The sequence below is a fragment of the Peromyscus leucopus genome, chromosome 3 (genome assembly GCF_004664715.2).
Source record: "Peromyscus leucopus breed LL Stock chromosome 3, UCI_PerLeu_2.1, whole genome shotgun sequence".
Taxonomy (NCBI): Eukaryota; Metazoa; Chordata; class Mammalia; order Rodentia; family Cricetidae; genus Peromyscus; species Peromyscus leucopus.
In genome coordinates this window covers 150,026,294-150,051,349 of record NC_051065.1, presented here as the reverse complement: position 1 = coordinate 150,051,349, position 25,056 = coordinate 150,026,294, and the positions used below count along the sequence as shown (strand labels likewise).

General features: G+C 49.6%; 1 protein-coding gene across 2 annotated transcripts; it reads right to left on the bottom strand.

Moving 5' to 3' along the window:
• Positions 1–1,985: 1,985 nt before the first annotated feature.
• Positions 1,986–22,954, bottom strand: Hdhd5 (haloacid dehalogenase like hydrolase domain containing 5). Of its 2 annotated transcripts, none has more exons than XM_028880444.1 (8): positions 22,829–22,954; positions 16,320–16,523; positions 13,465–13,577; positions 10,758–10,851; positions 9,412–9,442; positions 6,044–6,218; positions 3,177–3,365; positions 1,986–2,936 (listed from the first exon to the last, which is right to left on the bottom strand). In XM_028880444.1, exons 1-8 carry the CDS (start codon positions 22,952–22,954, stop codon positions 2,612–2,614), a joined length of 1,257 nt encoding a protein of 418 aa, XP_028736277.1. In that variant the 3' UTR covers positions 1,986–2,611. The 2 variants fall into 2 exon arrangements, with proteins under 2 accessions (XP_028736277.1, XP_028736279.1); XM_028880446.2 differs by lacking the exon at positions 22,829–22,954 and adding an exon at positions 22,530–22,759 and having other exon boundaries at positions 2,612–2,936.
• Positions 22,955–25,056: the final 2,102 nt, after the last annotated feature.

The following is a 25,056-nucleotide window of genomic DNA, read 5'->3' as shown; positions in this document are numbered from 1 at the left end:
CAGCAGGCAAGGGCCACCAGGTGAGGCGGTGGGACGGCAGGATGGAGAGGTGGTTGTGCTGTGGTAAGACATTGTGGCTTTTACTCAGTGAAACAGGAAGTCACAGGAAGGTTTGGATCACAAAACAGACCCGATCTATAACCTGGCTGATTTATGGGACCATGAGGAACGGTGGGAGGAAGTAGCGAAGGGAAGCCATGAGACAGGACAGGGAAGGAAGGGGCCGTGTGGGGAGGGGAGGAAGCCCTGGACGTGTGGAGTTCTTGACTTAATGTTGACACGAGCTGGCCATGTCAAGGACCCCTAGTCTCAGACCCATGGGAAAAGTGCAACCCCAACCCCAGGAGAGGCTGAGGGATGGATGGCCAAGCCTTCCTCCGGTCCATGTGCAGATGTTCACCGTGAGTGCAGAAAATGTCCACCAAAGCTTTCTCCTCTGGGATATTTACAGCCTCAAGACTGCTCCCGTACAGAGCCTGCTCCTCCCGAGGGTAGCCAAAGCTGCCTCCATGTTTTGCTGGATGCAATAACTCTGCCTCATCTGTATGCGATAACCCCATCTCCTTGTTCAACTGTATGCAATAACCACCTCTCTGTTCAACTATATCTAATACACATGCTGTCCTTACAGGGTGCTGTGGCTTCTCCATCACAGAGCTCAGTTCACCAGCCCAAGCTTTCTCTCTTTCTCCTTCCCTCTCTCTCTGTGTGTGTGTGTGTGTGTGTGTGTGTGTGTGTGTGTGCGTGTGTGTGTGTGTGTGTGCTCGCGTGTCTTTTCCTCATTCCACCCTGGAGTCACAGGAAGCTAGGGACCTCAGTAGGGGCAGGTGATGAAGCTGAGCAGCGCCCACACTATAAGCATGAAGAGCACAGCTGATGTGGGAAATCAGAAAGCATGACTTCAGGCCTGTCCCTGGCAATGAGAAGGCGCCCCAGGGAGACAGGGGGGAACTGGGTTCTCTGGGAGGTGCCACCGTGGATGGACTTGCCCATGGCTAGGCCCTGGTCCTCAGGGAGAGGCCATGCAACAACGTCTTCATTCAGCGTCTAGGACACCAGCTCTCCACTCTCCTACGGTCCCTGGTCACCTCCTCAGGCCCCTTTGTTCCCTCACCTCTGAACAATGAAGCACCCAGAGGGGTCAAGAAATTAGTCAGGTGAATCAGTCAGGTGTAGCCGATAGCGTTTTAGGAAAAATGAAAGCCCGGCATGGTGGCACACCTCTGTAATCTCAGCTCCTGGGAGGTGAGAGCAGGTAACTAGGGGGAGAGAATGATGATGGACCAGGATGAGAAGGGATGGGAGGGGAGCAGAGGGAGAGAGGAAATAGAGTCAGGAGACTGTATCCTATGCAAGTATCTCCTGCAGTGAGATGGGGGCGGGAACTGACTGGGTTCTTTAGTCAGGCTTCGGCTTGGTTTTGTTCAATTTTCATTTCTTCAGACAGTATCATGCTATGAGTCCTAGGTTGTTCTCAAACTCAAAATCCTCTTGCCTCAGCCTCCAGGATGCTGAGAATGCCGTGTGCCACCAAATCTAATGCTTAGGATCATGCTGGGGACCACTGAACGGCAGTCAGCTTCCAAACTATAGACCAAGACATTTGATGTCAAAGTTATGGGAGAGACAAACAGGGCTGAACTGGAGGAGGATACTCTCTGGGGACAGAAGATAATAAGCAGGACACACTTCTGGACTCACTATGCGAAAAGCCCTCAGAACAGACACAAACAAGATCTCTTTTTTTTTTCCACACCAAGAAAGTTGCTAAGTGTATGCCCAAGCCAGAATAATTCATTCCTAGACAGCGCCCCCACCTGGGAGTGAGAGGAACGACACCACAGAAGAGGAGACGCAATACTTAGGGAATGAGATGCCACGACTTTTCTGCCTCAGGAAGAGAGGAAGGTACCATGTGTTCCACCTCCCACCTCCCCTTGCAGGACTTCTAGCACATTCCAGATAAAGCTTCACAAGACACAACATAACAAATACTAGGGTCGTTTTTAATTTAAAAAAAAAAAAAAAAAAGAAAAGCCCAAGAGCCTCAGGGCAATAGTCTAGAATACAGTGGAAGCTATCAAGAGTGTTAGTACACACCCTACTGGCATACAAGGGTTCCCTCAGCGAGAGCAAAGGCTCTCCAGAAGTTTGCACATAATTGTACACTGTCCCCGTTTTTAGAAGTCCTTACTGAGGCAAGTGTGGTGGCAACATCTTTTATCCCAGCACTCACGAGGCAGAGGTAGGCGGATCTCTGTGAGTTCGAGGACAGCCTGGTCTACAGCGCGAGTTCCAGGACAGCCAGAGCTACAATAGTTGAGACCCTGTATTGAGGGGGGAAAAGTCCTTATTGAGAGGACACTGAGGCACAGAGGTAAAGGAACCGGCCTGAGGTCAGACTGCAGGAGACACACAGGTAGTGCCAGAACCCAGTCGTCCTGAACTGCTGCCCAAGGTCAATGCATAGCTCCTGAAGCTGCAGGTCCTCTTCGTCCAGGAAGCAGGCAAGGGGCCGGGCAAGGACTGGGACCTGGACCAGAGCTGGCACACAGGAGTCCCTGAGGCGAAAGCCCCAACAGCCCCTTGCCTCTGCTACATCTCCTTACTATCAAGCCCACCCCTCCTGGTGGAAAACCAGCTGCACGGCTTCGTTCACGTCACGAACGACGTGGGAGGCCTTTAGGAGCTCTGGCCTGAAGCTGAAGTCTCGGTGCCCGTGGAATGGCTCTGCCCCTCCAGACGTGGGCACCTGGGAACCTGCGTCCTGAGAGCTGTATATGCCAGTGGATACCAGGATGGAGGCACAGCTCTGGGCTGCTGGAGGCCGCTGCTTTTGCTGCCCACCAGTCCCAGGTCCCTCCTCTCCATGCTTTGCCATTTGCAGATACTGGTGGAACAGGTTGGCACCATAGACATCAGACACAGGGTTATCACTGGCAGGGCGGCAATACCGGGGAAAAAAAAAGAGAGAGAAGAAAACCCAAGTTTAATGTTGCAAAGGCACCAGAGCAGAGATCAGCCTGGGGGTGGTATGACTCAGCTGCAGGGAAGCCGGGGTGGTGTGAGTCAGCTGCAGGGAAGCCGGGGTGGTGTGACTCAGCTGCAGGGAAGCCGGGGTGGTGTGGGCAGATGGGAAGAGAAAGCCATGAGAGATGGAGACAGAGTGGGCTTACCCTATAGCATAGAGCTTCCTGATGGGGGCAGACCAGCCCCGCCTCTCAGCCTGCTGCCTGATCATGTCCTCGGCGTACTGGTAAGTGAGGATGCTGGGTTTGCCCATCAAGCCCTCGTATTTCAGCTCCTTGCCTGTTACTTTCCGGTAGATGGTTTCCAGGCACAGCAGAAAGGTGCCATGACCAAACCTGCCCAAGAAGAGATCTCAGCAATCCAGCCTTCAGGCCACAGGCCATTCTCTAAACTGTCTTCATGCACCCAACCTGAGTTCCCCTCCCCATAGCCATTACACATGAAGACACTGAGGCAAGAGCAGGCAATTTTCCCAGGGCAGCAAAACTAGGGTCCAAACTCAAATAACCTCACTCCCCAAACCTTGCTATTCGTTTTGTTTTGTTTTGTTTTTTTAGAGACAGGGTTTCTCTGTATAGCTTTGCACTTTGGAGACCAGGCTGGCCTCGAACTCACAGAGATCCGCCTGCTTCAGCCTCCCAAGTACTGGGATTAAAGGCGTGCGCCACCACTGCCCAGCTTGTTTTGTTTTTTAGCTATTATTATTATTATATATGCACATGTGTGCTCTGAGCATCAGAGGACGACTTTATGGAGTCAGTTCTATCCTTCCACTTTTACATGGGTCCCAAGATTCAAACTCAGGTCATCAGGCTTAGGAGCAGGCATTAACCACTACACCATCCCACCAGGCCTCTAAACCCGACGAAGACTGGATGCTGTTCTACAAGCTCTGGCTGCCATCCTTCCTGTCTTTGTGAACGTCAATTTCCAGCCGAGCACACTGGCTACTGGGCATTGTGTGCTCACTGCCTCCCTTGAAGCTGGGTGTGCTCACTTGTTTAAACCACTCGAGGCAGTGCCACTAACCAGTCAGCAGAAGCACACGTGCTGGACTGCTTTGACTCTGTCCTTAAAACAAGGGAGGGCATGCTCTTCTCTGTCCTTGTCATGGTTTGGATCTTACATGGTCCCCGAAACTCAAGAAGGCTTGTCCCTAGCTGATACCTTGGGAGGCGATGGAATCCTCAGGAAGTGAACAGGAAACAAGTCGCTGGCGGGTGCGCCTGCCTGTCTCTCTATCCCTCGGCTCCCCAGTTATGAGGGGAGTGGTTTTTTGTACCACACCGTTCGACCCATCACAGTGTTGTGGTCCCCACAGGCCTCAAATCCCCAGGGCCGACATGGATCTTCCTCCTTCTAAGTCGTTACTCGGGTATTCATTCTGTTGGTGCTGCAGGCGAACAGCCCTCCTCTACTGTCTCCTGCCACCTGAAATGCTAATGTGGCGGCTGACACTTGCGCAGTCATTCTGGCTTCTACACGAAGGGTTAAAGATTATGCTTCAGGAAGGTGTGTGTGTCCTTAATAAAGGAGAGACTGAACAAAGGCCCAGATTGCCAACCTGACTTCTTTCCATGAGAAAGCAATGAACTATCTTGTGTAAAGTGATTTTGTCTTCCATCCTCAGTGCTAAGCCAAACAAACCCTAGTGGTCACTGTGCTTGGTATTACATTCACTATCACTCATTCGCATACAAATTCCATTTTCTGGCTGGGCGTGGTAATGAACTTGGGAGGCCGAGAGGAAGACAGATTTCTGTGAGTCCAGCCTGGTTTATAACTGGGCGCTCCAGACCAACCAAGGCCAAACAGTAAGACCCTATCTCACAAAACACCAACAATAAAGAATCCATTTTCTGTTTGTTTCTTGGTTTTAATCTTGTGAAGCAGGATTTTGCTGTACTTCCAGGCTGGTCTGAGGCTGGTGTTAAACGTGTGGTTCTCCTGCATCAGTGCCAGAGTTCCCGCTGTGAACCACCGCATCCTAACTTTGAGATTACTAAGAAAATAGTCAGGCACGGTGGCGCACGCCTGTCATCCCAGCACTCAGGAGGCAGGCACAGGATAAGAATGAGTGTAAGGCTAGCCTGCACTACATCGTGAGTCTCAGACAAGTCAAAACTACAGAGTAAGACTCTGTCTCACAATACAAAAACAGTCGTGTGATTCCTTGAATGGAAAACTCATCTCAAATCTGGTCTATAAACTGTTTTTCTCCTTGCTTTTCAATACACAGTGACATACCCAACTCCCACCTGATCCCCGTCTAGAATCAGCATATCCTAACTCGATGAGTAACAGAGGAAACGCCAAACCTCACGCTACAGAACACACTTCAAATGTGACAGGACTAGCGGGGAGTCGAGGCAGGAAAACAATGAACTGAAGTCAACGTGAGCCACACGGTGCGACCCCAGCTCACAGGAAGGGAAAGAGGAGGACAGCCCATCACAGGAGGAAGCCCTGCCTCTCTGAGGCTGTCCTGGTCTAGAACATGACCATCCACAGCCTCTGGAAGAGTGACAGACAGCACACTAGATTCTGGACTCCGTCAGAGCAGCCATCGGCTGGCTTCACAGAAGGCAGGCACCCCAAGGGCCAGAAATGAGGTACTATCAGCCCCAGAAAGGGGCAGGGCACAGGTACCACACAGCTGGGTCTCAGCTCTTGGCTCTGCACCATGGGAATAATCCTGGTTTATAACCTGTTTTCCCCATCCCTAGGGCTCACGGATGAAAGCAAATAGAGAAGTCAAAGAACCAGTACCAGGAGGAAGAGTCTTGAATACACACCCACTGATATACCTTAAGACTACCTGTTTGATGGCTGTGTTCTGAGAACAGCAGGGCACATATTAAAAATCTCTCAACACGTCTTCCTGCTCAGTCATCTGTAGTTCTAGTTTAATAACTGACATGAAGTAACTCTCGAAAGCCCTTCCTCTCAGGGACCAGGTTACTGTGGCACCTACGGGCTTATGAGGGAGAAGTCCAGGACATGGTGTCCTCACCTGGGCATCTTGGCTTCAGCCATCCACAGGAGATCCATGTTGCTAGCCAGGACAGGGAGGTGGGGATACGGAGCTGTCACCAGCCCAGTCCCAGGGTTTCCATTGCTAAGGAGGACATCCATAATCAGCTGCAGGCTCGTCTCCCAGCGGACTGGCTCCCCAAGGAGGAGGACCCCTAAAATCAAAAGCACAAGGGGTGAGGGGGCAGGGCACTTGGCCCACCCTTTGTGGTGGGTGGCCCTTCAGAGACAACCGAGGCCAGTTAGCAACACCTACCCAGAGCTAGAGGTCTTTACTGAGGTGCACATCTCGGCAAGGGAATGGTTCCTGAGCAGCGCCGACCAAGCCACGCCCCAGTCCACCCTGGGTGAACCAAGTCAGGATGCCGGCAGCACCCTAAGGTTCTTTGTGTCACTGCTGTGTCAAAGCAGCCGAGAATCCCTGCTGCTGCTTCTGTTGACGGGACTCCACCCACCCCACCCCACCCCACAAGTACTGTTTTCTCTCAGACACACCTAGGAGCCTAAGAGCCAGGCAGACCTTGGAATGAGGGGAGCCCTGAGCTCTAATCCTAACTCAGCCAACGAAGTGGTCTGTGGAACTGTGGCAGTTACCGGCTGCCTCAACTACAACAGGCCCTCAAGTGTGGCTCAGAAATCAAGAGCTTGCCTGCACGAACAAGGCCCTAAATCCCAACCCTAGCAATACAAACTAAACAATGAAAGTAAGCCTGGCAGGGCAGCACCCACCCCAGCACTATCCCTTGGAGGCCTGGCAGGGCAGCACCCACCCCAGCACTATCCCTGGAGCCGCAGGCAGCACCCACCCCAGCACTATCCCTTGGAGGCCTGGCAGGGCAGCACCCACCCCAGCACTATCCCTTGGGAGTGGGGACAGGATGACAAGTGGCTCCAAGTCACCCTCAGCACCCACAAATCAGAGGCCAGTGGTTACTACGAGGTCTTTTCTTCAAAAGAAGCGTAAGTTTCAAGCAGGCCTCTTGGCTCACACCTGTAACTCTAGCGTTTAGAATGCTGAAAATGGGAGGACTACAGAGCTGAGCCAGTCTGGGCTACAGAGTGAGGCCTCTGTCTCCAAACAAAACAAAGTAAGGGGCTGGAGAGAGAGCTCAGTGGCTGAAAACATTTGACGTGCTTGCAGAGGACCTAAGTTCGATGCCAGCTCCCACGTCAAATGGGTCACAACTGCCGGTAACTCCAGCTCCAAGGATCCAATTACCCCCCCCCTTTTTTTTTTTTGGTTTTTCGAGACAGGGTTTCTCTGTGTAGCTTTGCGCCTTTCCTGGGACTCGCTTGGTAGCCCAGGCTAGCCTCCAACTCACATAGATCCACCTGGCTCTGCCTCCCAAGTGCTAAGATTAAAGGCGTGTGCCACCACCGCCCGGCTCCAATACCCTTTTTTGGCCTCCATGTGAACCTGAATACATGTGGCGCATACACAGACACATACATAAACGAAATAAAAATGTGAGCCAGGTGCACCCCTTTAATTCCAGCACTCAGGAGGCAGAGGGAGGTGGCTCTCTGTGAGTTCAGGGCTGGCCTGGTCTACACAGTGAGTTCTAGGAGAGGGCTATGTAGAGAGACCCTGTACCAAAAACAAACAAATGTTTAAAAAATTAAAGTTAAAATTAAAAGACGGAGGACATATTTTGATTGTCACAACTGGACACTCAGCAGGTGAGTGTCCTATCCTACCCTAGTAGTATCTGAGGTCCCAGCCAACGGTCATGTAGTGGAAGAACACATCCACAAAGTTAGAGCAACTCCATCATTTTTTTGTTGTGGTTGTTGTTTTGAGTTTTGTTTTTTTTTTTTCAAGACAGGGTTTCTCTGTGTAGCCCTGGCTATTCTGGAACTTACTCTATAGACCAGGCTGAGCTTGACCTCAGAGATCCACCTGCCTCTGCCTCCCGAGTGCTGGGATTAAAGGCGTGCACATCACCACCCCCTGGCCAGCAACTCCATCTAATATATAATCACAAAGTATTTTAATTATTATTTTTTTTAAATTTTATGTGTATGAGTGTTTTGCTGGCATGTATGTGTGTGCACACATACGCATGCCTGGTACAAGTCTGTGGACACCTGAAGGGGGCATTGGATCCCCCAGAGTTGGATTTACAGATGGTTGTGAGCTACCATGTGGGTACTTGGACTCAAACCTAATCACTAAGCCATCTCTCCGGCCTTACGAGATATTTTTGTACAGATTAACAATTTTTTTAAGTGATCATATAATCAAGAGACTCCTAATATTTCTTAAAAATTTACAGTGGTGGTACACATCTTTAATCCCAGCACTCAGAAGCAGAGGCAGGTGAATCTCTGAGTTCGAGGCCACCCTGGCCTACATAGTGAGTTCCAGGACAGCCAGGACTACACAGAGAAACCTTGTCTCAAAAAACCAAAAACCAAACACCAAGCAAACAAACAAAACCCCCAAGAATTGTTCTCCACTTGATAAATCAATTCACCACTGGCAATTCTGCCCACATACCTGCACTGCACCTGTAACAGGGTCTGTATCTGTTGCTGGAACATTCCTGCTCACTCTGTTTACAGCAATCATTTTACTTCTCAGCTAACTATAACATCTTGAAACATTTACAATCTTCTCACCAAGAATTTTCCTTTCATTCCGGGTACAGTGAGACATTATGCTACACTAATTACTTTGGTTTTAAGATAAATCTTACTGTGAAGCTCAGATTAGCCTTGAACTCAAATCCTCCAACTCAGCTCCCCCTAAGTGGGAGACTACAAATATGTACCACAACTGGCCACTGGTTACTTTCTGATGTGGGTCCTGGGAACATTATTTTACTTCAGGATGGCAACAAGATGGTACAATGTCTCTATTGTCCAAGGGAAGAGCTAAGCAACCCTGGACTAGACTGTCAGGACCTAGTTACTCTCTTTTCTTTTTGTTTTGTTTTTTTTTATAACTTATTTTTATTTTATGTGCATTGGTGTTTTGCCTGGATGTATGTCTGTGCGAGGTTGTCAGATCTTGAAATTGCGACAGTTAGCTGCCAATGTGGGTGCTGGGAATTGAACCCGGGTCCTCTGAAGAGCAGTCGGTGCTCTTAACTGCTGAGCCATCTCTCCAGCCCCACCTATCTCCTCTCAAGATAGGTTGTTGAGCTTACATTTCTTCAACACAGTAGCATAAGCACTTGGAGATGGGCATCACCAATACATGTCTCAGGGTACTGAGTGGACGGCCAGGGCTGGAACCCAGGTGTCCCTGTGTACAGGGCCACCCTCAACACTATCTGCCTAAGCGTCTGAAAGGAGACAGGGGAACAAGGGACCCACATCTACCAGGCACACGGCCTCTTTTACCTTCAATGGTGGAGAAGTCATTCCTCGGGGCCTGCCAAAAGACAAAGAGGAGGCCCATCAGTGCTGGCCACTCTCCACTCCTGGAGTACCAGAGTGGAGGAGCAGGAAAGACAGGTCCACACAGGTCAGAGACCACCTCCAAGGACCGCGCAAGCCAAGAAGTAGAGAGAACTTAGGAAGAAGATGTGCAAGAGGAAAGACAAGGCCCAGAGTGGGCTCCACACAGGCTGAGGGATGCCACGCGGGAGGTTACCCAGGAGGGGCAGTGGTGAGCTGTGCTTCTCCAGCCAGGGCAGAAAACAAGGGGGCCAAGCAGGGGCCTCGAGATCAGGGTGCTAAAGGAGAAAGTAGGCCGTGAGGGAGGAGCTCTCGGGGCATGAGGCCTCTCTTATCTTTATGCCAGCTCCAGAGGTTTTCTCTTTAGAAGCCGTGGGCCTGTTCTTCCCTGGGCCACTGCAGTCTTGGCTGAGGTGAGTCACTTCTGCGTGGGGCTCAGCCTTGGAGCTATTCTGAGATGTGCTCCCACTCTATATCTGGTTCTTCTCAGAATTTTAGTGACTCAGGAGAAAGCTCTCGAAGGGTAGGATCTGTTCAACAACTAGAAAATTCTGGAAGGAGAACTTATAATCTACTTTCTATTAAATAAATGAAGTAAGCTTATTTCTCTATAATTGCATTTCAAATCCTAAATTGTTGGCGTAAGCTATTAAATATATATAAATTTTCACAAGGAATGTGTCAAGGGGCACCTCAGGAGTCATACTCCAAAGGGTCAATGAGTGTCCTGGAACTTGTGATCCTGAGAAATAAGAAATCATGGGCTGGGGTGTAGCTTAGCGGCAGAGACTTCCCAAGCAGGTATAACCCTGGGTTTGGCCACCAGAACTGCAAAAAGAAATCAAACCACCTTTTTCAAATATGAGCTGACCACCAAGGACACTGGGAAGACACAGACCCTCAGTGTTTTCCTCGCAAGGCGGCCTCTCTGGACTGTGCTTCAGGGTAAAGCAGCAGTGAGCAGCGTGCAGAGGTCACTGATGCCCTGCAGAACACCTGGGAAGCCGCCAGGGACAGCAGCACTGTTAACTGGAGGACAGACTACAACAACGCAGAAGGGAAAGGCGTGGAGCCCACTGCTTCTCCCGGCCATTCTTATCACCCAGGGAACCCAGTCCTCGGCCAGACACACCTCTCCAAGAGGACCGGCGCAGAAGCAGCCATAAAACAAGATGCAGCGCCTGGCAGCAGGGCCAACCCGTGGGATCAACACAGGGAACAGGAAGACAGGCACCCGGAGACCTCAGGAGTACTGTGGAGGGTGAGGTGACCCACCCTGTCCTTATTACCGTGCTCTTCGGCCGCCGCTCGAGGTCCACCATGTCCAGCTCCGGGAAGGCTCGTCGCAGCGCGTCTACGGTCACCACGTTCTGGAAGCCTAGTCTGCAGCAAGGTCAGGGAAGCAAGGCTACACAGCTCTGAGGAAGGGGCTTTTATGGACACATCAGGTCACAGGTGAGCAGAACCAGACCCAGTCCTGACCCACAGCAGGCAGGCCGGCAGCTGTCATAAACCCCCCGGGCACCAGGGGGCAGGCTGCTGACTGCATCGGCAGAGCAGATGCATGGAACACCAGTGCAACCCCAGAGACTCAAGGAGCTGATGCCAGGCTCAGGCCCACCCACACTGGTGCTCCTTGAGTGGCGCAGCCCTAGGTCCTGGGGAGGAGGAGACTCCTCTATGGACGGAAGGGGGCAAAGTCAGGTAAGTAACTGATGAAGAATAGCTACTTCTCTGGGTTGAAACATTCCCTCCTGCAGGGAGGGGGGAATCCCTGAGAGTTACCAGAGCCACAAGCTCCCTCCCACCCCTCCTCTCCCTTCCCTCCCCCTCCCCTCCCCTCCCCTCCCCTGTGAGGTTATATAAGCATTCTCAGGGGAAGAGACACTCCCAGCAGCCACTGCCTGCAACGGTGCGGAGAGTTCAGGGTGCAGTTTCCATCGGTCACGCTACCCTAGGCTTTCCTGGGGTGGGCCTTTGGGTGAAGTGGCTGCCTCTCCCCCACAGTCCTGTCAGGTAACCCCAGGTAGCAGACTGGTTCCTTAAGCCAGCTGGTCTGCTGGTGGTGCCTATCCGGGCTGAGGAGATGTTTGTTCACACGGCCCCAGGAAAGGTCACACCACAGTCACAACGAGGTCAGACGGAACTAAAACAGCCAGTCAAATCCCACTCAGCAAGGAAGGGGCAGGATGCAGAAGACTGAGCTGCCTCCAGCCTGCTCTCCCCTAAGATCTGCCGCCGTCCGCCTGCCCCCAATTCCATCTGCCATCTTTTTTTTTTTTTTTTTTTTTTTTTTTTTTTTTTTTTTTTGGTTTTTCGAGACAGGGTTTCTCTGTGTAGCTTTGCGCCTTTCCTGGGACTCACTTGGTAGCCCAGGCTGGCCTCGAACTCACAGAGATCCGCCTGGCTCTGCCTCCTGAGTGCTGGGATTAAAGGCGTGCACCACTACCTCCCGGCTTCTATCTGCAATCTTAGACATAGCTTCAGACGACACTCAAAACCAGGCTCCCCAAATGATCATTCTAGCAGACCCTCCTGCTGCAAGAGGCCTGCACTGGTTCTCCACTGCTCCCGCTTCCCAAGACTCCACCCCGGCCTACCCTCCTGCTCTCTGATGCCCAACTCCACCCATTCCAACCGCCTACCTCGCCTGCCTAGAAAGTCTTAAGCGCCTCCCAGGGCACCATCAAAGCATCCCAGAAGCTACAGGCCGCTCCTCCTCCAGAGGTATTTCCCTCTACACTTTATGCTTAGACCTACAACCTACCTCATTCTCCGTAGCCTTCACATGCATCCCATCTTTTCAATTGTGTAAAATACACTTATTTAGCTGGGGAGGGGGCCTCTCAAATAACTTTTTTTTTTTTTTAATGACATTTATTTGTGGGTAATATGGACGTTAGAGAACAACCTGAGGCATCAGTCTCCCTTCACTGTGTGGGTCCTGACCACACGCAGGTCGTCAGGCATGGTGGCCATGCCCCCAGAGCTCAGCTGGCTTCCCAGATCACACGCAGGTCAGGTCGTCAGGCACGGTGGCCATGCCCCCACAGCTCAGCTGGCTTCCCAGATCACAGCAGGTCTTCAGGCACGGTGGCCATGCCCCCCCAGCTCAGCTAGCTTCCCAGCCCAAGCCACCCTGACTGGACCAACATTCAACTAAGAGACACGAATCAGGAAAAATTAACTGCGGGGAAAGGCCCTCCCCAGAGTAGGGGTACCTTTTGGAGGTGGCCCAGATACAAGAGGTCTGAGGAATTCCATCATGTACTGACGCTCTCTCCAGGAACAGTGCCGGACTGGGAGAGCTGAGGATCGAGTGTGGACTGAGCAGCTACAGAGTCCTCAGGCTCTCTAGTGGTGGATGCCACTGTTGAACTACCCAGCCTCTACGGTGTAAGTCAAGCTAAGAAATCTCCATTTATAAGAGATGTGCACTCGATTGGTTCTGTTCCTCAGGAGACCCCGACAACACCGGCTATCCTAAACATTCTTTTACTGTTTGTGGGTACGTTCTTCCCTTCTCAAGTATGAAGTCCCTGATTAAGTCACATTCCCAATGCTCTTATCTGGGTCCCTGACCTGCCTTAGAGCACAACCCGGCATGGTGCCCAGGAAGCATCCAGAGCACATGAACAAGCTACCTGAGAACTGGGATCGTGTCCTTTGCTTTCTGATTACATGTGACCAAAGGGTACTATTCAATGACAGGACTGACGAGGACTGGCGAGAGCTGGAGCAAAACCCCACATTAGTCCCCCCAGGAGGTGTCTGTTCGCTTAGAGAGTCCTCAAGACACAGATCAAGACTCTTCGGGATTAAGACACAGGACTCTGTACATTAAACCCTGCAGACGGCTCTGACGTGGTGGTATGTGGCCTGGAGCCACCAGGCACGAGGACTGACCACACAAAGGACCTACTCGTGTTCCCCAGGGGCCCACTTCCTATCTCTGGCACCTCGTCTCCATCCAGAACAGCAAAACAAAAAGGATACGACCTGGCATTTTCCACCACAGGTCCCTGCCCAGACACCAGCATCCGCTTGTTGTGATACTGTAAGAAGAGTTTCATGGGGCTGTGAGAGAGAACGACTTGGTCTGGATCCACCTACAGAGACAACCAAGAAAAAGGAAAGCAGGGGAAGATATATATATGGTTGAGAGAAAATAACAGAGAGACAGCCAATGGATTCTGTCACTGGGGTGGGTGGGGGGAGATGGACGATGGATACACTGTCTCAAAACAAAGTTGTGAAAGCTTTTCTGAGCACTCCACACTTTCTAAGACTTAGCCAAATACACTTTTTTTTTTTTAAGGAATATTTCTTTTCTTTTATTTTTTGAATATTTTTCTTTATTATGCATACAGTGTTCTGCCTACATGTATGTTTGCAGGCCAGAAGAGGGCACCAGATCTCATTACAGATGGTTGTGAGTCACCATGTGGTTGCTGGGAATCGAACTCAGGACCTCTGGAAGAACAGCCAGTGCTCTTAACCGATGAGTCATCTCTCCAGCCCCAAATACACTTTCTAAGACTTAGCCAAATATGAATGAGAATTTACCTTGGGCTGGGAATGTAGCTCAGTGACAGAGTGCTGAACCAGCATGCATGAGATCATGAGTTCAATCCCTTGGATGGGTGTGTGTGTGTGCACGTGTGTGGCGGGGTGGTGGGGATGCCTAATTCTCAACATACAAAACAAGAGAAGCATTATCAGATGTAAGATCTGACTTTTCACCAATACTGTTGGGCTTAGCTTGGAGACCTACTGATATTTCTTTCTTTCCTTTTTAAAGATTTATTTATTTTTATGTGTCTTGGTGTTTTGCCTACACATATATCTGTGTGAGGGTGCCAGATTCCCAGGAACTGGAGTCACAGACAGTTGTGAGCTGTTATGTAGGTGCTGGGACTTGAACCTGGGTCCTCTGGAAAAGCAGCCAGTGCTTTTAACATCTCTCCAACCCGACTCCTGGGGTTTCTTAATCCCACACTTGGAAACCGCAGGTTTTACGATTACATTTGTTGTCACTGTCATGAAAAATCTGCCTTGGGGCTGGAGAGATGGCTCAGTGGTTAAGAGCACCGAATGCTCTTCCAGAGGTCCTGAGTTCGATTGCCAGCAACCACATGGTGGCTCACAACCATCTGTAATGAGATCTGGTGCCCTCTTCTGTATACATAATAAATAAATAAATAAATCTTAGCCGGGCGTTGGTGGCGCACGCCTTTAATCCCAGCACTCGGGAGGCAGAGCCAGGCGGATCTCTGTGAGTTCGAGGCCAGCCTGGGCTACCAAGTGAGCTCCAGGAAAGGCGCAAAGCTACACAGAGAAACCCTGTCTCAAAAAACCAAAAAAAAAAAAAAAAAAAAAAAAAAATCTGCCTTGGACCTTGATACTGCACTTTCAGTTCTACTTAAAAACAGCTTACTCCTACCTCTCCAGTGCTGGGCACTGAACCAGGCCCTTGCAAATGCAAAGCCAGTGTTCGATCACTGACTCATACTCCCAGCCCAAGATCCAGTATGTGTGTGCTTGTGTGCATATGTGTACATATGTATGTGTGGAGACACTCATGTATGGAGAATCAGAGGTCAGCACTGGGTGTCTTTCTCAGTCACTCTCCACCTTACTGAGTCTCCCACTCAACCTGGAGCTAGCTCCCTATTTTGCCAGAATGGCTAACAGGCTAGATTGGCTGGCCAGCAAGCCTTGGAGATACAATTGTCTCCAAGCCTCCCCCTAACCCTGGAATTACAGATGTGCCACCAAGCCTGGCTAAAGACCAAACCCAAGCACTTCACCCATGTGTCGTCTCCCCAGCTCCCAAGACTTAGCTTTTCAACATCTACACTATCTCCAACAATGTAGTCCTTACCCAGAATTACTATTTTAAGATGGGGGTCTCACCACACAGCTCAAGCTGGCCTAAAACTTGTGGTTAACCTCTTTCCTCCGTTTCCTATGTGCCAAGATTACAGAGGTGTGCACGACCCCGCTAGGTTCCTCAGAACGCTTCTAGGGCCCTTTGCGGAAAGAGTTTCAAGGTAGCAGCTTCATTCCTCCACCCTGGATTCAACCTCAGCCAGCAGCACTACCTAATAATCAATCAGCCTTTACTGACTCTCTTGTTACAAAGCACCCCTTCTCAAAACTAACTTCATCCTTACCAAGCAGGAGCCCATCTTGGATAGAGCCAGGAACTGCAAAAGGGCAGAGATGCTCGGCTCTTGGAGGACAGCACTCACAGAGCTGTCCAGCTGCTGGCTGTGTGGATGGGCAGGGCTTCTGTTATCTCTTTCACACAGGTCTCACTATGCAGCCCAAGCCACCTACACAGCACATAAACCAGGTATGGCAGTGCACAGCTGTGATCCCAGAATTAGTGGAGGCCAGATGTTCAGAGTCATCATCAACTACTACGGATACAAGTCATTGTTTCAAAAACAACCACTAAAACAGAAAGGGCAGAACCCTGTCCTCTCCCCACCTCCCTGAAATAGGGTGTCATGTGGCCCGGCCTAGTTTTGAAACGGACTGTGATGAGTGTGCGCCACCATGGCCTGTAATGCCATGCTGGGATCCTGCTCAGGGCTTCACGCTTGCTAGGCAGGAATTCTACCCACTGAACTCCACCCTCAGCCCCAAGGGCAGGATTTCTGTGCTCACTCAACCATGTGTGTGTACAACTGCGTGTAAAGACTCTATTGGTGTCATCTCAGTCTAGGCTGGAACTTTTAAGACTCCACTGCCCCAGTCAAACCACAACCTACAGAAAAGGATGTAGGGCTGGAGGACCCAATGGGAGCCTGTCTTTGGGTTTCCACGCTCTGGCTGCCTCTCACCTTGTACCCCAGCAGGTCTGACAGCTCCTGGGCTTTGCTGTGCTGTAAGATGTTCCCCGCATTCGTGACAAAAACCACAGGTACCCGCATCTCTCCCTGGGAGTTTGTCAGCTTGCCAAAAGCTTCCAGAGCAGCGGGGATCACTCTGTGGCCTCGAACCAGCACCCCATCGATGTCGAACAGTAAGCCAAAGGTGGGAGGGCTCTGCACAGAGGGAGAGAAGAGATCGGCACTGCATGAGAGACGGAGGAAATGAAGGGGAAGAACCTCCCATCGAAAGGCGGTCCCGGGTCACTGCTGGAAAACGGCATCAGGAAGGAGGCGAGAGAGAAGCATGGCCTGCTTTCCTCCTTCTGTCTGGCGGTGCTGGAAACCAAACTCTGCACTCGGCAGGTAAGAACTCTACCACTCAGCTATACCAAGGCATGGCATTTCTGATTGGCTCAATCCACCCACAGCAAACAAGTAAGTTTACCAAACACAGAACTACTGTGTTGAAATTAATTTTGCATCAGGCAGTGGCACACATCTGTAATCCCAGCACTCAGCAGGCAGAGGAAGGCAGGTCTAGAGTTTAAGACCAGCTTGGGTTAGATAGTGAATCTGAAGTCAGCACTAGCTACTTAGCAAGGACCAGTCCTGGGAAAGCAAAATAAATATAAGCAATTTTAAAACAGGAACTAGAGGAATCCAAAGAAAACATGACCCTAGTATTTTAATGTGACGAGTTTATATTTCCCCTTTTACTCTTTTTACCCCATACCTATGACTATTAAAATACAATTCTGTACCTTGTTCTTTTTGGGTGATAAACAATTTAACCACTAACACTGGCCTTCATAACTATCTTTTAAAAAGTTCCTTTTAGGCCAGGCAGTGGTGGCACACACCTTTAATCCCTGCACATGGGAGGCAGAGACAGGCGGATATCTGTGAGTTCGAGGCCAGCCTGGACTACAGAGTGAGTTCCAGGAAAGGCGCAAAAAAAAAAGTAGAAAAAAAAAGTTCCTTTTAAGATTTGGTTTACATGTATGAGTGTTTTGCCTGGATGTATATATGTGCACCATATGTGTTCCTGATACCTGAAGAGGCTAGAGAGGGTGTCGGATCCCTTGGAAGTCGAGTTATGGGTAGTTGTAAGGCACCACATGGATATTAGGAATGTCCTCTGTAAGAGAGCAAGTATTCTTAACTACTGAGCCATCTATCCAGCCCCCTCCCCTCACCCCCATCCCTCTCCCTCTCTCCTTTCTGAGGAGGGTCTCCTTTTATAGATTAGGGTAGCTTGGAGTCTGTGAGATCCTCCTGCCTCTGCCTTGCAATTGCCTGGATTAAAGTTGTACACCACCGCTCATAGACACAGCCATCTTTTAAGTTTTAGGGGCTGGGATATACCCCCGTGGTAAGTGTATTTGCCCTGTATTCTTGAGGACATATGTTCAATTCCCATCCTTTTTTTTTTTTTTTTTTTTTAATCATTTTAAGGCGGGAAGTGGGAGCACTTAATCCCAGCACTCAGGCAGAGGCATGCAGACCACTGAGTTCAAGGCCAGCCTGGTTTACAGAGCAAGTTCCAGGACAGCCAGGGCTACACAGAGAAACCCTGTCTCGGAAAACAAAGGAACAAACAGATCGTTGTAGAACCCTCTTTTGTGGCATACCTGTAATCCCAGCACCAGCACACAGGAGGAAGCCAACCTCACTAGCACAGCAAGCGCAGGCAAGCCTGAGCCACCTGACTTTGTCCCAAAAGAAAAAAAAAAGCTTTTGTGGGGGAGGGAGGGGGTGAGACAGGGTTTCTTGCGTAGTCCTGGCTGTCTTGCAACTTGCTCTAAAGACCAGGCTGACCTCGAACTCACAGAGATCCTCCTGCCTCTGCCTCCCAGGGCTGGGATTAAAGGCGTGCGCCACCATGCCCAGCAGCCCACCTTACTTTTTTTAGGTGGTGTCTTTGGTGGCTTGCCAATTTGTAGATATAGTCCCACTCCCTAAACATCATTTCCAGTTATCTAACATTCGGAGCGAATAAACCAGTAACACTGTTTCAACTATTTTGGAAAGTTTAAATCAGGTCATTAGTCATTTTAAGGGAGAGGCAAGCATCTCTCTCTATGAGTTCAAGGCCAGCCTGGTCTACATAGCAAGTTCCAGACCAGCCAGGAATATACTGTGAGACCCTGCCTTAAAAAGAAAGGAAGGAGGGAGGGACGGAGGGAGGGAGGGACGGAGGAAGGAAGGAAGGAAGGAAGGAAGGAAGGAAGGAAGGAAGGAAGGAAGGAAGGAAGGAAGGAAAGAGAAGGGTAAGATGGAAACAAACAGGTGTAAGTTTGGCCAGTGAAACGGCCCGGCAGGTAAAGGCACTTGTTGGACTCTGAGTTTTGTTCCCAGAACACACACGGTAGAAGGAGAGAATTAAGTTCCCTGGTCTGTCCTCTGACTGACTGATACACATGTGCCGTGGCGTGTGCCCCCCCCAATAACAGATAAACAAATAAACGTAGAAAGTTAAGTTTTTCCACATTTTTGCTATGATGGGGGTGTAACAGGGATTAGTGGCACACACCTATATTCCCAGCACATAGGAGGTGAGGCAGGAGAATCAAGAGTTCAAGGCCAGCCTCAGCTATACAAGTCCCCGTCTCAAAATGCCACATAAAAGACAAGTCATAGGAAGTTGGCCCCAACACCACCAAAATAATAATAAAATAATAAGAATGTAGCCCAACTCCTTTCAATTTCTAATCCTCCTGCTTCCGCTTAACAAATGATGGGTTGTGGCAAGCCTTTCTTAGCTTCTTAAAAAATAGGGGTAAGAAGCCAAAGAGCATAAACCTTGTAAATACACAACTTACATTGACAAACTGTTTTTGAAAAGTACATGTCAACCTACATGGCCACTGGCACTGTATTCCATCCTTGTAATATACACAATTATTAAACTTTATTAACTTACATATTTAAAAAATGTTTCAGGCTGGAGACATAGTTCAATGGTAGTGTTTTTGCCCAGCATGTATGAGGCCCAAGGTTATCACCCTAACAAAAAGTTCAATTTCCATTTCCCAATCTCTAAACAATCTTTTTTGAAAACTCATTCCATTCCTTAGTTTATACACTGCCTGTTAATCTAAGAGACATTCCTCAATTATCACAACAAATGAACTAACCTAACAACCTGTCTTCCATTTCTCTTTTGTTGGTACCAACTAGGTCAAGCCACCCTTAGAACACACATAGTCTATGCACAAAGCTCTGCCAGTGGTGATCAGTCCAAACCACGGAGAGGACCAGGCATGGTATCACAGGCCTTTAATCCTAGCACTGGAAGGCTGGGGCCAGGCAGGGCTGTACAGTGAGACCTGTCTTAATGAACAAAATCCCAACACAGATGGACAGCGCTCTAGCCCCTCATTTCTCAGGTGACAGGACGGAATGCGCAGCTAGCCTAGAAAACAGGCCACTAACACAGCAGCATTTTCACAAAGAGCGATCGATTTAAAGTTTTTAAGTTCTCAGGAAAACGAGAGAGAGAACCTTGGACCTCACGAATGACAGGCAAGCGCCCTACCACTGAGCTATATCCCAGGCCTGAACCTTCTAAGTTTGATAGTTCATACAGTGTAAGGATCAAATTAAACAGGCAGTTTCTTGGGAAAGAATTCTGAGCTAGCAATGATGGATGCCGACACTAGACTCTTGAACCAAAGAGACGCAGCAGGCGTAAGGCAGGGGAACCTGTGCCTGGAACCTGTGGGGCAGGTGTGAAGAAGTCAGGACTTCAGAGAGACAGCTCAGTGGTTAAGAGCACTTGCTGCTCTTCTAGAGGATTCCAAGCTTGGTTCTCAGCACCCACAACAGGCAACTCACAGTCTACAACTTCAGCTCCAGGAATGAGATGCCTCTGGCCTACAAAGGCTCTTGCACTCAGGTGATGCTCGTGAGTACACACACACCCTACACACACACACACACACACACACACACACACACACACACACACACACACACCCTTACGCACACACATATTTTGAAAGTCTATACTTGAGGAACAAGGAAGAACCATTTAAGAACATTTAAGATTAAGAAGAACATTTAAGGATGGAACAAATGAAAGCCAGTTAAAAACACCAGAGAAACAGCAGTCAAGGTGGGGTGGGAAGACAAGAGGGTGTAATTAAGGAAGTGAAATTATGACTTTGTCAGGTAAACTAGGAAGCAGGAGTGTCTAAGGAAGGACTCCACTTTCCTTCCGCTAAGCAGGGACTTGCTCCCAGGGCAGTTGTCTTCAGCTCCTTTGCCTGGCTATGGACAGCCTCCCAGGCTTAGCCCATGAGCCAAGTTGGAGGTGGACAGGAAAACTGGAAAAACCAGGAAGTAACAAGTCAGTAAGACCACCCCTTCTGGCCACTAGAAAACAGCAGTCAGGTCTCTCATGCATACAGGAAATATTTGAACAAACAGCCAAAAACCTCCAAGGCTGATCCCTTCCAAGCTAGACATACAACGAACATTTTTATCTATTCTTTCTATCAAACTGTGAGGGGGTATCTATCTTCAAATGGCGTATTACCTAGCGAAACTGTACCACGAAGGCGTAAGAAAAAAGCTGCTAAAAGAATGTGGCCAAACATAACTTGTATAAGGCCTGGGTTCTTTTCTCAGCTCCCTCCCCTTGATCAAAGAACCAACTTCTGAGAGGAAGATGAGCCAAAGCCTTCCTAGCCTGGTTTACAAGTGCTGCATCCAGAATTCCACTTCAAACTGAGCTAGCAGCAGAGCTGGGGTCCTTACCCCGACTCCTTGGGCAGTCCCTGGAAGCAAACAAGGGTTCCAAGAGGAACTGAGGTCTCTGCCTGGACACATTCTCACCTCACCTGAACAAGCTTCCAACTTGTTCAGTTCTACTCCTAGTAATCAGTATGCTTATTATTTATTTATTTATTTAGGTTTTTTTTGAGACAGGGTTTCTCCGTGTAGTTTTGGTACCTGTCCTGGAGCTTGTTCTGTAGACCAGGCTGGCCTCAAACTCACAGAGATCCGCCTTTGAGTGCTGGGATCAAAGGCATGCACCACCACTGCCCGGCTGTAATCAGTATACCTCTTGTAATCAGCACACTTCATTCATAACAAGTGGGCCTCAGGATCCCTGGAGCCCTTCCCTAATGCTCAACATATTCCTAATGGGGTCCTAAAGCAGGATTCTTGGATAGTTTCAGAGCGACCATACAAGTCCTGACATTTTTATTTTCCCAGAGTTCTTTTCTGATTTCATCACCGTACTTCTCTCAGAGAGAACCAGCACACGGGTCTGAACAGAGGAGGAGGCATGACTCTCCCACCCACTTGCCGTGAATGACACTGTGCTTAGGACCCTTCAGGTGTCCAGCAATGACTTGCTGAGGGACACAAAGTTTGGCTGGGGAGAAATACAGCAGACCTTTCCCTTAAGATGCTTCCCAAAGGAAGAGGCGGTGACTGGCGAGAGGAAAACCTGTCACCTTCTGAGGTTCAATTTCGTTTTTGTTCAACTGTGAACTCAGGCAACAACATTCGGGAAGTTTAAGCTTAAAACCCATTGGCTTGAAACCAGGCCTAGGGGCACATACAGGAAATCCTAGCACCTGGGAGGCAGAGGCAGGAGGATCATCAAGGGTTCGAAAGGCCAGCCTGGTCTATAGAGAGAGAGCTCCAGGTCAGTCGGGGAACACAGTGAGACATCTCACACAAAAACAAACAACAAATCCCTTCACTTATAATTAGGCATGATAATAGCACTGTGGTTCAGCTCAAAACGTCATTTTTGGAGGTCCACGCAGAGTTCAGGGTTGAAATGATAAGAACTCTGGGGTTTAAAGTCTTACAGCCACAAAGGGGGAGAGATAAGCAGCTGTGCCAAAATACAATGACTGGTTGTTTGGAAGATAAAAATAAGAGATTCATATTCTTTTCATTTTTGGAAACTCACAGTTTCAGCTGTTAAAAGAGCCTGCTGGACACGCCTCATGACATGAGTTCCAACCGCAGGACGCACACTGGGAAGGCGAGAACCCCAAAGTTGTTCTCTAACCTCCGACGACACCTGTGCCCGCATACACATCACACACACACACAGTAATAACAGTAATAAGAAAATCATAAAATAGCTCTTTTGCCTTGAAGGCTGCACAACGGGGCCGTACAGAGTTTACTGGTCACGTTCAAAGCAGTTACCTTTTCAGCAATAAGAATCAGCGGGCTCTTCGAACAGTAGAAACGAATTAACTGCTAAGAAACTTTTCGGACGCGCGGGAAGGAGCTGCGACCCCACCCGAGGCTGATCCGGGGTTGGGATGGGTCGTTCTCCCCGGACGCGGACTTCTCCAGCGGGCGGAAGGCGCTCCAGGAAGGACGAAGGGTTCAGCGGCTCCACGGTCTCCGGGAGGGCGTCCCGGAGGCCGGGATGCTCAGTGACCCGCACGGCCCTCCCGCCCGCCAGCCCTGCGCGCTGGACCGAGCCCGCTCGTCCTCACCTCAGCGCGGCCCACGACGTAGCCTCTCCGGAGCCAGCAGCCCGGGAGCCCCGCAGACAGGCGCACAGGAAGATTCCACGCCCGGCGCCCGGCACCGAGAGCGGCCAGCCCGCTGCGCGCAGCCATCGCGCCCGCCGCGCGCACGCGCACACAGCGCGTCTCCGCCCCGCGGCCCCGACTCCGGGGCTCCGCGCCCCCTCCCCTCCCCGCGCCCTGCGAAGTAACCAATCAGCGACCGCCGGCGCGGGGCCTCTCGGGGGAGGTAGTCCGACCCGGCGACGTCGGGCTCCGGTTCCGAGTGCAGATCCGGGAGCCCGGGGGCGGCGTTCGCTGCGTCCCTGGCTTCGCCGGTAGAAGACTTGGGGTCAGCAAGTGGGCGTGCGCGGCCGACCCGGCTCGGAGGACAGACACCGGACCCGTCTGTGCACCTGCTGACTTCCGGGAGCGCGTGCCGACTCCAGAAACCTTGGTGACTCTCGGGAACTGGGACGACCGTGTGGAAGAAGGCCACTTAACCTTGGAGTTCGAGATTGGGGAAGGGAACCTTTGTTTTAAGGCCAGCGTCCTCTGAGCCTCATCCACTCCAAGAATGTTAACGGTGTGCTAGCTCTTACTCTTTAAAATCTTTCACTCCGTAAACGTGCGTGGCAGTCCTGTTTCCTGCGGGCTCAGACCTAAAACCCGGGAAGGCCACATGTGAATGATCTTGATTCACACTTTGCAGGGAGGCTGAGAGAGGTGTGCAAAACAAGGTGAAAAGATCACTGACCCGAGAAGCCGGATAATGAATCGGGCAAACACGTAAGGAGCACAGCTGAGCACTCAGCAGAGAATGGGCGTCAGTCAATGATCGGGAAGAACAGAACCGGTCTGACCATGCTTGGTATGAGGTGGGAGCCTGCTGCAGGAAGAAATCTCTCTTCCCACTACGTGAAATGTGTAGGACAGAATGTTCCCTTCCTTACTCTTTGACCTGTCCCTGGATATAAACATAGAAAAACTGAGTGAGCCTACCGTGTATTTAGCGCTAGAGGAGAAGGAGAGGCTCAGGAGAGAACAAGGACTCCAGTAACTCACTTCCGTTGTGAGCATTGCCAAAGATCATAAATCAGTAACAACTGTTGATGAGAACTTGGAAGATGGATTGCCGTTAGTTATACCCACCATAGCACACAGCACATAAACCCGGCCAGGAGATACAGCTGTTCTGGTTTGGGATGGTTTTTATCTCTTTGCCTGCTATTCAACTACTTAGAACTAATTTAGGTGTGGGTGTGGCAGTGGCTCGAGCCTATAATTCCAGCGCTTGAGCAAATGGCAAGAGGATCATCTTGTCTTAATATAGTAAAACCTTGTCTTAATATAATAATAACAACAACAACAACAACAACTGATTTAGCAATTATGAGGTTTTAGAGTGTGTCCACACTTGTCCTAGTGACAGCTTCCTCCATAAAAGCACGTGTGTCTAACAAAGGATACACTTCACCCTTCACCAGATAGGAGTCCTCAGAGCCCAGTTCTCAATCCCAAGTGGGGGAGCAGCTGATGATAGGGAGCCTCTGGAACCAGTAGTAGATAAGTACATAAAACATATGTGAGAGTGAAAGTGAGGAATCCAGTGTGAAACACCACAGCTTTGGTTGTGAATGGCTACTCCCAACAGTGTGGACGTTCACTGAAGTGTATAGTCTTTGGATCGGGTTCATTTCAGTGTGTGATTTTTTTTTTTTTTTTTGCAATGCTTTTTATAAGAAAGTTTTAAAAAGTCTGGGATCAATACTGTAAAGGGAAAAAATGATCACTTTAAAACTTGCTTAGCTAGACCAGAAGCTTGCAAAAGCATCTTATTGCTTACAGATGATCAAAACATCATAATTTTTTTTTAGTTTTATTTTTTAATTATTTTTATTTTATGTACGTTGGTGTTTTTTCCTGCATGTATGTCTGTAGGAGGGTGTGGACCCTCTACAACTGGAGTTACAGACAGCTGTGAGCTGCCATGTGAATGCTGGGAATTGAACCCAGATCCTCTAGAAGTCAGTGCTCTTAACTGCTGAGCCATAAATAATCATAAAATAAAAATAAATAAAAAGTAAATAAATAAATAAACACAGTCTCTAAGTGCCTGTTAGAACAGGGCTTTAGTCTTTAATAAATAAATTTGTAGGTAAAGAAAAATTTGCATCAATGTCTGCAAACTATTAACATGTTTTACCTGTATTTAT